Source organism: Tenebrio molitor, chromosome 2, assembly GCF_963966145.1.
Source record: "Tenebrio molitor chromosome 2, icTenMoli1.1, whole genome shotgun sequence".
In the NCBI taxonomy this organism is placed as follows: Eukaryota; Metazoa; Arthropoda; class Insecta; order Coleoptera; family Tenebrionidae; genus Tenebrio; species Tenebrio molitor.
The window spans coordinates 8015691-8029949 of NC_091047.1; the positions used below are offsets into that span (position 1 = coordinate 8015691).

Below are 14259 nucleotides of genomic sequence, written 5' to 3' on the forward strand. Positions count from 1 at the left end.
GTGTCTCGTTGAGTTCCTTTGCAGCGAATTCTCCCAAGTTAGTATAAATATTTATACTAAATGCGAGCGCCAATAACTATCATTCTGCCCAATACGGTAAAATGTTAGTTGCGAGTAAATTAAAAATCGATAGAAAAAAAAGAAGGAAATGACGTACCTTTCGGGTGTAAAACACGGTTTTATTTGAACATCTACAATGTAAAAACGATTTTACAATAATTTATGTTAATCCTTTGCATAAATTAGTTGCTGTTGATTAGCATAATCCCCCAACTTCCCCAATCTTGGGTCACAGTTAAATCGAAGATGAGACACAGTGTAATGGAAACAATTTCAAAAACGACCCGTAAACCTCCACTTGTATCCAATAAAACCACTTTTACGGCTTCACAGCTACTAGGGCGTGACACCTGGGTGAAATCCCCTGATCCGTAACCTTCACAACAAAACATTCCACCCCTTTCTCCTTTAAAAACATAACTCGATCTAAAAGCACCACATTTTCGCATATATTCTGCATGGCAGCTTGAAACGCAGCTAGGGCTCCGATCAGGTAAGCTTTCCCTTTATGTTGCGTCCATTTTTCACGCATTTTTGTTAAGAATTGACGATCAGTTATTTCGCCCCCGATTAGGACGTGGGTGTGTTTCAGGTTGGTTAAGTAAGTTTCGAAGGGTTCGCTGATTTCGGGGGACGGCTTAAACTTTCCAGATTTTCTTTTTAATCGCCTCACCTGGTAATGCTCTGCAATAAAGATGATTCAAATTCAGATTAACTCGTAATTATGGGGGGATTGTCGGCTTCAAAGTTACTAAATTCACCTTACGACAATTAGAAACAACACTTGGAATGATGACTCACTGTTTCATTGCATTTTTGATAGCAACCCACACCACACGGGATAATTAACCATTACGATTATGCACATACAACTCTGGTAACGACTATTTCGCGCCCAAGTTTTTTATGTATATAATCATTATAATCCATTGTATCAAGAACGGAATCCTCGCTTTACCACTGATACATTTGTAAATATTTTTAACGCCAGTGTCGACTACTACTACTATTTATCTGGTAAGTGTTAGTATTTAGTCTTGAACAAGAAATAAATATGTAATTCAATATCTCTCCTCTAATTACTAAAACATTAAATATCTAGGTAGGAATCTGTTATCTGTGCGTAAAATAGAAAAACAAATTTTATTAGATCCTAAAAATGCTGTGTGGAATATTTTGTCCAGTTTTCTCATTTTATATTTTTATGACGATTATTTCCTTCATGTGTCTAGCAACCAATTACGTGAAAAATATTGACCAATCAAAACGATAAAACAAAAAATAACCCGATAAAATTTCTCTAAAATGCACACTGTGCAATAATCGCATAAAAAATGTTGGTACCTGATTTTTTTTTTAAATAAATTATTTGAATAAAAATGATTGGAAATAATGCGTTTGTTTTCATCCTATTCAGGAAATAATCAACCGTATACCCCTCGTGCAAAACTTTAATATCGGCAAATTTTTTGCTAATGAACTCAAATATCCATAAATTATTCGGTCAGAAGACCAATTTTATTATCAAATAAAAGCCCTCGACTTCATCTCGTGCTCTTATTTGATAATAATTGGTCTCATTTATGGATGTTTTCGTTCATTAGCAAAAAATTTTCCGATAAAAAATTTTGCACTTGGGATATAATATGTGATTAAAAATGATGTTCCTAAATTCCTAAATGTGCAAATATTATTTATGAAAAACCAATAAAAATATGTGCTTACAGTAGACTCTCGATTATCCGGACCGGACTCATTTCAGATATAGTCCAATTTTTACCCTTTTGAGGTGATCACGATTTGCTTTCTCGCTTTCTCTCTACTGAAACGACAGAAACAGAAAAAACAAAAAAAAACGTTTATTTATTGTTGGTTACTTTGTGGTTATTTTATGCTCCTGTCAATTTGTCAATTTTTAATTTCTTTCACTTATTACATTGATTAAAAACATAACCTTTCGAAGCAATTGTCAACAAATTTGAAACATAATAGTTATTTATGATCAATTCAAATTTGTTTCTGATCCTAGCTCAAACATACGTGAAGTTATTAGATAATGACGTCATCGCAAAAGGGTAAAAATTGCACTTTAAGCGAAAATCTGCAAAATACTGAATCAAGAAGGGCTGTTTGAGTTGGTAATACTGAATTTTATTCTTAAATGGTACAACTTTCGATTGTTGACGACTTGACACTGACAGCTGAATTCTTGACAAGTAACATTTGACATTTCGAATTAAATTAAACATGGTGAATCTGTCGAGAGCCTGAAAAGAAGAGTTAATTTATGTTTAGAGCATTAGAGCAAAATGGGGAGCACTTCGAGTATTTCCTTTAGTTTCTTTTAGATAAGTGTTCTGCATTTCAAATTAAATTTCTTACCTACTATTTTGTCCTTGTTATGTTACGTCAGAATCGTCAAATATCTGTCAAATACACCAACAAAGCATATCCGGTTGCAGTGTTGCAAATAGCAGAAAAAAAAAGTTCTTAATGGTATTAGGTACCAACTCAAACAGTCCTTCCTGATTAAAATTTTCTCGATCACCCCGTACATTATTTTTATAATTTGCAGATGCAATCAGAGCACATAGGCAATACTTTGAAACTGTTAACGTAAAGCCATTTGACATATTCACAAGACGAAAGAGATAGAAAAAAAATTGCAACATGTAGAAAAAATGTTGTGTCCAACACGTGAGGAAGGTTGTTTTTCACTCTAGTGTGACAAATAACTATGTATTACAAAGTATGTCACAGAAATATTTATAAAAAATTAGATTGTGTTATTTTTGGCAAGATTAATTCCAGAATACAAACTTTAACGTTCAGTAATTATTTATTTATAATACAGTTATTAAAAACAATTTGAGAATGTGACAGGAGTGTAGTTTGTCTCAATTCTAAATTGCCACCACCTGTTGAATTATGTTGGCAAAATAAAAATATTTCTAAATTGGGGATTCTTATAACCAAAGTTGGCAATATAATGATTTTATAAACATGATTCGAAAACATTAAAATTAGTTCATGAGTTTATTTTGCTTTTAGAATTTGATTTTCTACCTACTTATTTGCTGCATTTTAAAAAAGGTTTTTCATTCTTTACCTTTATTCTAAAATTTTGAGTCGTAAAAACGGAGATTGACAGATAACCTAACAAATACAATCTGACGCATTTTTCACCAAATAGTGTTGCCGGTTGTATTTCCAACGTATAGAATGCAGTGTTGGTGGAAATTTAGAATTGAGACAGACTTTAGCATGCAATTTTAATCACTTTTGACAGATGACAGAGTAGTAGGACGTTTTCATCGCGATAAACATTTTTTATTGGATGAAAGCAAGCGCTCTGATTGGCTGAACACATACATTTCATGTATATGGGAGTAAATCAATAAATAATTCCTGTTATTTCCAAATTTACGTGAGTTTATATCAATGAGACTTCATTAAAGTGCAAAAAAACATTATGCGCGGAGATGGAAAGACACTAAAAAAATGCAATTGATATTAAACGTAATGAAAATGATCAACAAAGAAGTTGACAAATTTCCTTGAAAAAATAAATTTGTCCAAGCAGTTTTACACATATGTATTACAATTTCGGATAACGCGGACTTCGGATGACCGCGATCTCGATAATAGGGACACTACTGTATATGAAAATACATTCTTAAAATGTAAAAAAACAAAATATATTCCGCCTAAAGAACAATTAATTAGTTGATCCCACCTCGTCGAAATTTTTTCCCGGAAAACCGATTTCTTTAAATAACTTTTGCGCTCGCCCGAATAATTCCCACAGGTAAATACGTACTGGAAATGTTAACAGTTATTATTAGATAAACCAAATTTCAGACGGAAATTCAATTGCACGGTCGAATCTCGATGGTGGATCAACCATTTCAAATGAAGTTATAGCGGGCTTTGTTGTGGCGCACAACTAATTTAATAATTCTATTTTTATTTTTCCAGTTTGACTATCAAAATGAAATTTTGCCGAATAAAGCGAACAGATTTGAGAGGAGACGCCCGATAACAAATCAGTCTTGGCGGTTTCTCACCGATTAAGAACATAACGAAACTTCGCACTCGACAGCACGTGTTAAATTACAATGAAAGCGAGAACAATTACGAAAACATGCCGATATATTGTTGCTAACTTGAACGAATAGTAGAACACGTCCGTTTTCACTAGAGTAGTCCACCCAGCGCGGTGCACCGCTGACGATTAATAGATCACCCGCCACGCACTGGATATCCGGGAAATAAAATTCATAATAAAGGTGGGTACGCACGCAACGCTATCTTTTATCAATTTTATCACATTTTTATTTCTTAATCCAACTCGTTCGTATACCAAGAGATAGGATGGGACCGTTCATGAGGCCAAGCAAGCAGTTAACACTCCGTCCCGACCGCAAACAGTTTAGTTTTTCGCAGTCTGTGCTTCCTTCAACACAAAAATGAACCAATTGCGCAGAATATTCATCGCGTTAATATTGTTGTTAACATCCTGTCTGCTCCTGCTGCAATACAGAAATGTATTCTTGTCTCAACGCATGGACGAAATCGGGGAAATTAAAATACCGCCACCAAATAAAACAAACGTGAAGAGGATACTGTACTGGACGCCGATGTTCCAAGCGGTGGATTTCAATCTCGGCCTGGGTGAGAAAATCTTCGAAAATTGTACTTACAACAACTGCCACGCTACCCACTTTAAGGAGGCGCTCCCGATCGAAAAATTTAACGCAATTCTCTTCCACGCCATCGAATACAACGAAGCGGCGTTTGGCAAGCCGGAAAAACGCAGTCCGGGCCAAGTTTACATTTTCTCCAATCAAGAATCTCCCGTTCACACTCCGAGCTTCATCAAGCACTACAACGACTTCTACAACTGGACCATGACGTACAGACTGGACTCGGACGTCTTTCGTCCTTACGGCTTCATCGAGAAGAAACAAACCGGCTACGAGCCGCCGACAATAGAAGAGATCCAAAAGAGGCCGAAGAAAATCGCGTGGTTCGTCTCGAACTGTGGCACATCCAGCCAGCGGGAGCGCCTCTACAACGAAATCCGCAAGTACGTGCAGGTTGACGTGTACGGGGTGTGCGGCGAGTTAAGTTGCCCCAGGAAGACCGGCGAACAGTGCTACAAGATGATGGAGAGGGACTACAAGTTCTATCTGTCGTTCGAAAACTCGATTTGTGAAGACTACGTGACGGAAAAACTGTACAGCATTTTGAAAAGAAACATTGTTCCTATAGTGTACGGGGGTGCGGATTACGCCACCGTCGCGCCTCCCAAATCTGTGATAGATGTGATGGACTTCAAGTCTGTGAAGGATCTGGCGGAGTACATCCGGTATCTGGACCACAATCCGGAAGAGTACTTGAAATATTTTCAATGGAAAAGAGACTACGTAGCGGATACGAGTAATAAACTCACTCTTTGTTCCTTGTGCCAAAAATTAAATCAACCAATAGAACCGAAGTCCTACGGTGACATAGTTAGGTGGTGGAGCGGAGACAAATCAGACAAGTGTTCCAATAATAATTTTATAAAACACTTTTTGTGACAATACATTTGTTTGTTATCGCCGTGTATTTATTCTTGTTCGTTTAAATTTTAACCATTTGGGGTGACCGAAAGGTCTCGTTATCGCACTGATATCAGACTTTACCCAGACAACGAAAATAAAACGGTTACAATTTTTTATACCAAAACCTATAAAAGCACTCTATTTTACTTCACGATAACAGAGTCCTTGAGTGGACAGTGGTAACCCCGAGTAAATAGTCGTATCAATTAGCTCTTGTTAAAAGTGGTAACGATATTGTCAAACTATCTTTATCTATGTTCTGAATCACCAATACCGTACGGCCTCCAAAATGATAACACACCATATTTGCGTTATGTTATGTTAACAACCAAATATTTATATTCACTTAAAAGTGGAAAGTTAAGCACGAAACAATAATGAATAAGCGACTGTTCCTGTACACTCCTTCAAGAAATTAACTAATCCACTACTAATTGTAGTAAAACGCGATCTGCAATTATGAATCCATTTTATTTGATGGCTCGCCATCATATATGAATTTTCTTTCGGTATTTTGATTGTCACAGATCAGTAAAATTATAAAGGATTTTAACGCCCAAAACAAATTGGTAATGAGGTTAGTAAACATTAAGTGATGTCTTATTGTTCGGGGGCCCCATATGTATAAAATTTGGATAAAAATTGTTATTGGTAACAGCTAAAATATTTCCTGGACGCAATAGGCCCATTACGTGCCTGATAATTACGAATACGAGTATAATAGAAAATAATAATTATTAGCTCCAGTTTTGTACCGGATGAGATGAGTTTTACCGTCAGCACGATTAACCCTATTAAAAAATTAGTAAAAATTAAGAAACTTTAGGGTTACATTCCCTTGACATAAGACTTCAAATGTGTGTAATCAATTTTCAGTTATCACTAAATTCAGAGCCATAAAATTTAAAAAATCGATTTTGAACAAAAAAAAATTTTTTTCGTACACGCTCATAATTCACAATTAATTCAAAGAACACATTTACGAAATTCGCATCAAAAGAAAGTTATTCGTTTTTGAATTATTCCAATTTTAACATTAAGAGCGAAAAATGACCAAGATTTACAACTGCAGTGTCATAAATAAATATCTCATTGTTGGGAACATCTGTTGACCACTTTTCTAGTAATTCTTAAGTCCCTAAAGGGTATCATAAATAACCTACGTCAACTTCTTTTGTGGAACTGACCGCCCAATTTAATAATAAATCATAGCTAAATTTTAGGCTTTAATATCAAATTCCATTTATTTCAAAAACCGGTGATGTTTTCATGATTTCAATGACACCAAATTTTTTCTTAATGTTTGAAAGGACTCTCAGTGAAAAATTATGTAAATTAATGTAGCGGTTATTGAATTAAAACAAAATCTTTACCTGTTTTATTAAAAATTTTGAAATTTTTACAGACTGTTCTAGAGTGATACACAATCATTCCTGAATTTTTTGAGAATTTTAAATTGATTAGAAGTGGATGTTTTCGCACTGACGATAAAACTCATGTCACCCGGTACAGTGTGGAATAAAATGATTTACATCTAGTTACCTTTGCATTACCCTTGTAAAAATACGAAATGTGGCTCTACAAAAAAAAAGAAAGCCTAACCTCAAAATATTCCAAAATTCCAAATGTGATTTATTGCGAAGGGATGATATGAATGCAAAGTAAAAATTGAAATGAAAAAGGAGCTAACAAAAGCTAGTGTTGAAAGTGGCCACCAACGTTTGTTAATTCAATTTAGTAAATTGTAACAATTGTCAATTCGATTGATGACATTGATTGACAGAACTAATAGTTTGGCACTTCAAAAAAAAAAGTAGAGCGGTACAGGAAAATTTACATGTGCAAAAATTCCAAAGGTAACTAGATGTAAATCATTTTATTCCACACTGTATTAAGTGCAGAGTGACCAACAAGAAACAAATCAACAGTGCTACCTCATCTTTTGTTTTATCGAAACGTCCGTCTTAGCTTAATCGCACAGATACTGGGTGTCCCAGAGTTGCGAAAAACTCCATAACTTGTTTGTTATTAAAGATATCAACTTTTACTTTTTTCTATACCAAGGACAACGTAACATTTATGCCCCGCCCATTACATTTTCTTAGTTACCAATCAAATAGGTTGTTAAGACCATCTGATTTACACAGAAAAAAAATTCTGACATTCGAATTGTCTTAAGCTAGTTTGACACGATGCTAATTTTTGTAGAAAATTTGTTAGAAAATGAGAGAGACCCTCGATCAGGACCAATGAACGATCAGGATCACAGTCTGTCTTTGTCATTTTTACAGAATTTTCTGTGAAATTTAGTATCGTGTTATACTAGCTTTAACGACATTTTATGTTTTAAAACCTAAAACAATAATTGTGGACTTGACAGCAAAATCCTAACCTTAAGTTTTTTAAGTGGCAAATGTGATGAAAAATTATACAGATTAAATCTGGCTTTGATTCTCATTGGTCAATTTATGTGGGCGGAGCAGATAAAAAGTTATAACGGCAATACTATAGATGATAGCTACGCTTCTACTGCACATTCGGAAAATATTGCGGTATACAGCGTGTAACAGAAATAAGTACAAATAAGTACGCTAAACAAAACTGCCGATTTGGAAAAAATGGTACATAGAAAAATTGTTCATCATGATGAGTTCTGTTACTGGTTAAAATTAATGTACTTATTTCCGTTACACCCTGTATACATATACAGTGTGTTTCAATATTATAAAAACACTAAAGTTATGTTTTTTTAAACGAAACCTACCCAGTTTGATTTTATTTTTGAATTCTATGCTAAATTATGAATCAAAAATATACAGGTCGTTTTTACTTATCTGCCATCGTTTTTGATCAGTGGCGCTTTTTTTACCAGAATTTCGAATTGCAGGGGTCCCTTCGAAAATTCGTACCTTCCAAATTGTTGCACATAAATTAAAATGATTGACGCCGTTTGATTTCTGAATGTTTGCCGCATCTGCTGAGTGCCTTGAGTAGTCACCCAATATAAATCATTTCAAAATATAACCTTAAAATACTACATATTTTACTTACAAATGTAGTCGTCTTTTTTAAAGTGTTTTCTACAGACCCTCATTATAATTAGAGGAAGGTTTTCCCTATGTTTCGTTCTCTCTACCCGGTCCTTGAACCGAAAACATTTTGCTTTTACGTCACAATCCACAACGCGGAAATAAATACATAGAACATGCTCCTGGTTCGTTTTTTCGACACGTGTTACAGCCAAAAACAACACAATTTGTTTTATCGGTCTTATTTTTAGTCATTTTTAAATAATATTTATCAATTAAACTGTCATTTCAATAGCCATCGGCTTGAGTGTCCCTTAAAATTTTTTAATTCACGCCAGATACCTCACTGATAACTGGAATCGCCAATACTACAGATAAATCAGCAGTAGATGAGTAAAAGTTAATTTCTTGAAAAGTGTATTTCATACTCTCTAAAACCACAAAAAAAAAATCGCTAAATATATACATATGAATACGAAGTCGTGTCGAAAATTTATAATCAAGTGTTGTGCATGGAAAAGTTAAGTTTGAATTTTCCTAACCTGCCTCTGCCACATCCTGAAGAATGGCCCTAAAAAGGCAACCATTGGTATGAGCCTCGCGTTCCACTTCCGTCATTCTAGCAAATCCATCCCCCGAGCTTTGACAAGCCAGTCGTAAAAAAGGCACATTCAAAAAATCTAGAGCTTCACGCTCCCCCACCACCAGACCAAGCAATTTACTCTTTGGAAAATTTTCAAAACCTCTTTCCTTCTGTTTCAACCTGTGGTAGCAACAAGGCATTATCACCATCGATTTGGCCACGTCCAACTTGGCAAATATTTCCAAAATTGTCACGCTTAAATCGGCACAGGCGTGCAGACCTGTGATGCAAGCATGCTTCATTGGAACATTGTCCAACACCTCTTTTATTTGTTGTTCAGAATCCTCAGTAACAAAGTGTTCAAAATATTTTATACAGTCGCTGGATTCGGGGTACTTGGTCTGGTGAATTTTAGCCAATTTGATTTTCTCGGAACACCCCTCAATCCCCAAAATGCGATATTTGTATCTTTCGTATAAAAATCGTGGGAGATATCCCTGAAATTAATTAAACACACTAACCACACATTCTTCGTACTGAACTAGACCTACTAGACCTGTCCCCACATCTACAACAAAGTCGCACCCACTCTTCTCACATATGTCGTGTATTATGGGGGCCAGACACACAATCTCGTGCTCTTTCTTTCTACTCAAACCTGAATTTTTTGCATATTTTGAACTTTCGTCGCCTGTCTTCTGGAGGGTGCAACTTAGACGCTCTACTTTCCGAAAAAAATCCTCCAGTGAGGGTGGTGCATTGTCCTACAACAATTCAAATAGATACTGACAAATATCCATTTGTTTTTATAAAAATATTCATTACGCTTACCGGTAATGACCCCGACGACAAACTGTTCAACTGTTCGGCAGACAAATCCTTTAAAAACAATAACCACTCACAAGGAAACCGCTCAAACACTGTGTTCACTAATATATGCGTGTTAGGGGTGCTGTAGAGCCAGTGATAGTCCTTGAGAAAGTCGAGGGCGTCCTCGAGGTACGCTTTGATCGAGTCATAACGTGGTGGCAGCGCCATAATCACCTCTGCAACCAACAACCCAAATAAACAAATCGTAATAGAACAAATCAAAATTTATTGAACAATACAAAGTACATAGAATTTCATTCATTCTCCATGACGGTCCACATTTCGCTGGAGCGGCTGCTGGTATCAAATTTATCACTTTTTGGTCCCAGGACAACTTTTCCGCTCATCGCGGGATCGCCGCTTGCTAAATACTTTTCCGCTACGCATTGCAGGGCGTTTTGGTCGACAGACATGATCTCGGCTCTTTGCCTTTGCAAGATGTCTGGAGTGAGCCTCCTCAAGAATTCATCACAGCCTTTAGCACTCGGAGGAATGGGCGCGTCCACCGCTTGAAACACCCCTAATTTAGATTCTAGTATTTCTTGGGCCGACACTTTGTCAATGTTCTCCTGCACCCACTTGAAAGTGTTGTCGAAGACGTCGAGAGTCTGCAAATTCCTCGGATCTCTGTAGCTGTAGAAGACGAACGCGCCGTCGATCGTTATCCTGGCGCCCCCGCCGTAAGCCCCTTGCCTTTCCCTTAATTCGGGATGGAGGTACTTGGCTGAGATCAGTCGCGCCAAGACCCTCAACTTGGCGTAATCCTTGTTGTTGTACGGCGCCGTCAAGATCGCCTTGCTGCAGTAATTAACGGGAACGTTCAAAACGTGATGTTGGCAGTTGACCGCGTTCAGAGGCGCCCAAACTTTCCCCTCCACGTAGTTCCGATCCTGCGTCTTCTTGGCAGTCTCCGGGAGTTGCTTAGTAAAATTGGCGAACGTTTTCATGATCTTCGACTGGTTCTCCTGCGAGATATTAAAAGCGCACCTGCAAAGTCCCGATTACTCGACAAAAACACACTGAACTGTTCGACTGACCTCATATTGTTCTTTGTGAAAATAATTTTGGCCATGTTGAGAATCTCGTCCAGTACCGCTTTGTAGTGGGAGGTCCCGATCAGTCTTTTCATGTAGGCGATGTGCTGGAGTCCGGACAAGAGTTCCTTCTGGTAAGCGCTTCCGGAAACTAGAGCCGAGGCGGCTTGCATTGCGTATACGTGACCAGAGTCCGCCAGCCCGTGGGCCAGATTGGCCATGTAGAGCTGCGTCAGCATCTGAAACCTCTCCACGTCGCGCAACTTGCTTATGTTGAAGATCTGCGACCACAACTCCCACATCGCGTCGGCGTTCTTTTCCAAACAGTAACTCGAAATGTAAACGGAAGGTTCGAAGCTGTGCAATTGGAACAAGCTTTCGCCGATGTGGGGTTGGAGGGTCAATCCTGCCGTCTTCCTGTTCATCAGACTGTCAAATTCGCGATAGTCTAGCTTGTCGGAGCCTAGTTTGTTGATGACGTAGCAAAATAATGGCAGGAGCATCTGCTGCTCCGGAGACAGCTCGACAGTACTGAGCAACGCTTTGAAATAAATTATTCCGTTTGAATTGACCTTGTTTATTTGAATCGGAACCGAATTAATCGTCACTCTTTCTCTTGGAATCTTTTCCACATCATTACTTATGTCTTCCATCAACAACGTAGGCAAAATATCAGTATTCTGTTGCTCGTTCTGAGCTTTCTGCAGCTCCAAACACTTCTTGAACATTATTTGTTTCTCGCTTTCGGGCAGCTTCTCAGTCTTTTTCCTTATTAACTCGTCCTCCATCGCTTTTTGTTTCTTTTCGTACTCCATATCGGGTGACATGGTCAAAATCAAGCGATGCTTATTATCCTTAAAATATTGCTTCACTATGTTTTGCAGGTAATGACTGTCTTGCTTCATTTCTTTTTTAAGCTTTTCAATCAGTGTATTTATCTGCAATGCAGTCAAAATATTACCACCGTGGTTCCAAGTCGGCACAAGACCCAACAACAAGTTCAGGCCAAAATTAGGCGTTTCGTGTTTGATGGAAATCTCGTAACGGTGGAGAATGGATTCGATGTGCTTTTCGTCAAATCCGTTGTTGACAACTTGGTCCAAGGTGCTATCAAACAATCCGATGACTTTATCGAAATCTTCCTTTTTTAAACCTTGCAAACCTATGGTGAAAACGCTGTCTCTCGGTTGGGTGTCGTAGCCTGTGGAGGGCGTGAAACCTCCAGAGAAGTTTGGTTCTATCATCGATTTGTAAAAGGGAGAATTGGGGCCTTTTATTAACAACTCCGCAACAAACTGCATCAAGAAAGTGTCGTAAATTTCTGTGATATCTGAGAGAAGCAGAGACACAGATATGGTGTTCTGTTTTTCTAAGGGCTCTCTCATATTCTCAAAACGGCAGTTGAGGTGTTCACGTTTAGGTTCCGTCCAACGCGTCTGTCTGGGTACCATGGTGTGAGTGGTATCTTGGTAGCCAAACTGAGACAAATACTCTTTGTCGATGTAACTCAAAGATGGGGACAGAGGAAAATTGCCGTAAGAATAAAACTTAGCGTTACTGGGGTGATAATGATGTTCGTGAAAATTCTTCAAGTCCTCCCACGTCAAATTCGGTATTTCCATGGGGTCACCGCCGGAAATGACACCATACGTGTGGTCCGGCAAAATTAAATTCTGCAGTTTCTGCCCTAGCAGACTTTCATTTTCTGAAAACGCCCCCTTCATTTCGTTGTAAACCACCCCCTTGATGATCAACGGGGTGGCACAGTCGTTCGGATTCACATTTTCCAGCCTCCAGCCCTCCTGCATAAAGTCTAGTTCTTTCAAATTGGGGCGAAAAGCAGCGTCCAGATATATTTTCTGTAAGTTGCGATAGTCGCTCAAATTTTGAGTGCTGAACGGATACACGGTATAGTCCGAACCGGTCATCGCGTTCATGAACGTGGCCAGGGACCGGTTCAGCATTTTAAAAAATGGGTCTCTGACTGGATAGTGTTGGGAGCCGCAGAGCACGGTGTGCTCCAAAATGTGCGGCAACCCCGTGCTGTTCCTAGGCGTGGTGCGAAAATTGATCGCGAAAACGTTATTACTGTCGTTTCTGTACAAGTGCAAATATTCGGCTTGGGTTTTCTCGTGGATTAAATAAATGGCTGTGAGTCGGAATTCGGAGATTTCGCGAACATCTTTCACCTCGAATCCGTGCAGCTTGTGTCCGATCTTAAACACGTTCAAGTCATTGTTTTCCGTTACTACTTTTCTCGGCACTGCTTGCGAAGCTTGTCTGAGGATTTTGTTGAAAGTCGTGAGCGATTTTAGGTGCGGTCCCAAATTTTTGTACCACATTTTTCTCTAGTTACTAAACTGTCGACACAATTTAATCTATTGATTACTGATAAATTACAGCCAACTTACCGGACAGTTTCACAAAATTTTAACGAAAATTCAGCACAGCTCACGAGACATACACATAACCTCAGAACATGTTTGACATAACCTTACAAAACAAAAGCAACGTTACGCAACTTTGACGCAATTAAATAATTTCGACCTTAAGGCGCTTGTAACAGATTTTCGCGTGTAAAACATCAGATTTTCGGATAATTGTTGATTACCTTAAATAATTGTGACCTTGAAATGGAAACGCAACACAAAGCACTGCACCCAAACGAAATTAAGTCAGAAAATTACAACAAATGAAAGCAACCGCACTTGCTTTACACACAAACTTTAAGAGAAATAAGAGAACTCAAAATTAAATTATTTGGAACGCAAGTGAATACAAACAAATTCAAAAAGCAGGGCGTCAATCCTGCAAAATTAAATAATCCACGTCTTTTCTCGACGTGTGCTGCCAACATTGAAAGCATAATTTTCAAAATAGGTTGAAACTTTATTGTTTTTTAAAGTATTTTACAAGTTCTCTGTTTTACAATATGCATGTAGTGCGCGGTTAGGCGTCTTCTGGGGCTGAATAATTGGCTATTTCGAGGAAAGTTGTCAGGAATAAGATGTGGCTCGAAGGAGAGTCCTGTCAGAAGATATTTTAACAAAAAGTGAGAAAAACATGTAAAAACA

General features: G+C 37.8%; 4 protein-coding genes across 4 annotated transcripts in view; 1 reads left to right on the forward strand and 3 right to left on the reverse strand.

The window, feature by feature from the left end:
- nmdyn-D7 (nucleoside diphosphate kinase homolog 7) overlaps positions 1-4890 on the reverse strand; it is a 47596-nt gene extending 42706 nt beyond the window's left edge. Inside the window, exon 1 of the mRNA XM_069037933.1 lies at positions 4764-4890. The gene's annotated coding sequence lies outside the window, so the exon portion shown is untranslated. The remainder of the gene's footprint in view (positions 1-4763) is intronic.
- LOC138123296 (probable methyltransferase-like protein 25) lies at positions 159-9977 on the reverse strand. The gene is made up of 2 exons (XM_069037935.1): positions 9241-9977; positions 159-744 (listed from the first exon to the last, which is right to left on the reverse strand). Exons 1-2 carry the CDS (start codon positions 9581-9583, stop codon positions 380-382), a joined length of 708 nt encoding a protein of 235 aa, XP_068894036.1. The 5' UTR covers positions 9584-9977; the 3' UTR covers positions 159-379.
- On the forward strand, positions 961-5665 carry LOC138123295 (alpha-(1,3)-fucosyltransferase C-like). Its single transcript, XM_069037934.1, has 2 exons — positions 961-1077; positions 4039-5665. Exon 2 carries the CDS (start codon positions 4530-4532, stop codon positions 5643-5645), a length of 1116 nt encoding a protein of 371 aa, XP_068894035.1. The 5' UTR covers positions 961-1077; positions 4039-4529; the 3' UTR covers positions 5646-5665.
- A 383-nt stretch (positions 9978-10360) lies between the features above and the next one.
- Positions 10361-13720, reverse strand: LOC138123283 (presequence protease, mitochondrial). Its single transcript, XM_069037918.1, has 3 exons — positions 13597-13720; positions 11189-13545; positions 10361-11138 (listed from the first exon to the last, which is right to left on the reverse strand). The coding sequence occupies exons 2-3, from the start codon at positions 13525-13527 to the stop codon at positions 10406-10408; spliced, it is 3072 nt and encodes a 1023-aa protein (XP_068894019.1). The 5' UTR covers positions 13528-13545; positions 13597-13720; the 3' UTR covers positions 10361-10405.
- Positions 13721-14259: the final 539 nt, after the last annotated feature.

Excerpts from the sequence above, each read along its gene's own strand:
- LOC138123295 (XM_069037934.1), top strand. The coding sequence starts at position 4,530 with ATGAACCAATTGCGCAGAATATTCATCGCGTTAATATTGTTGTTAACA.
- LOC138123296 (XM_069037935.1), bottom strand. The coding sequence starts at position 9,583 with ATGAAGCATGCTTGCATCACAGGTCTGCACGCCTGTGCCGATTTAAGC. Across the intron at positions 745-9,240 it reads TCAGGATGTGGCAGAGGCAG|AGCATTACCAGGTGAGGCGA; the intron begins GTTAGGAAAATT and ends TCTTTATTGCAG.
- LOC138123283 (XM_069037918.1), bottom strand. The coding sequence starts at position 13,527 with ATGTGGTACAAAAATTTGGGACCGCACCTAAAATCGCTCACGACTTTC. Across the intron at positions 11,139-11,188 it reads TTCACAAAGAACAATATGAG|GTGCGCTTTTAATATCTCGC; the intron begins GTCAGTCGAACA and ends GGGACTTTGCAG.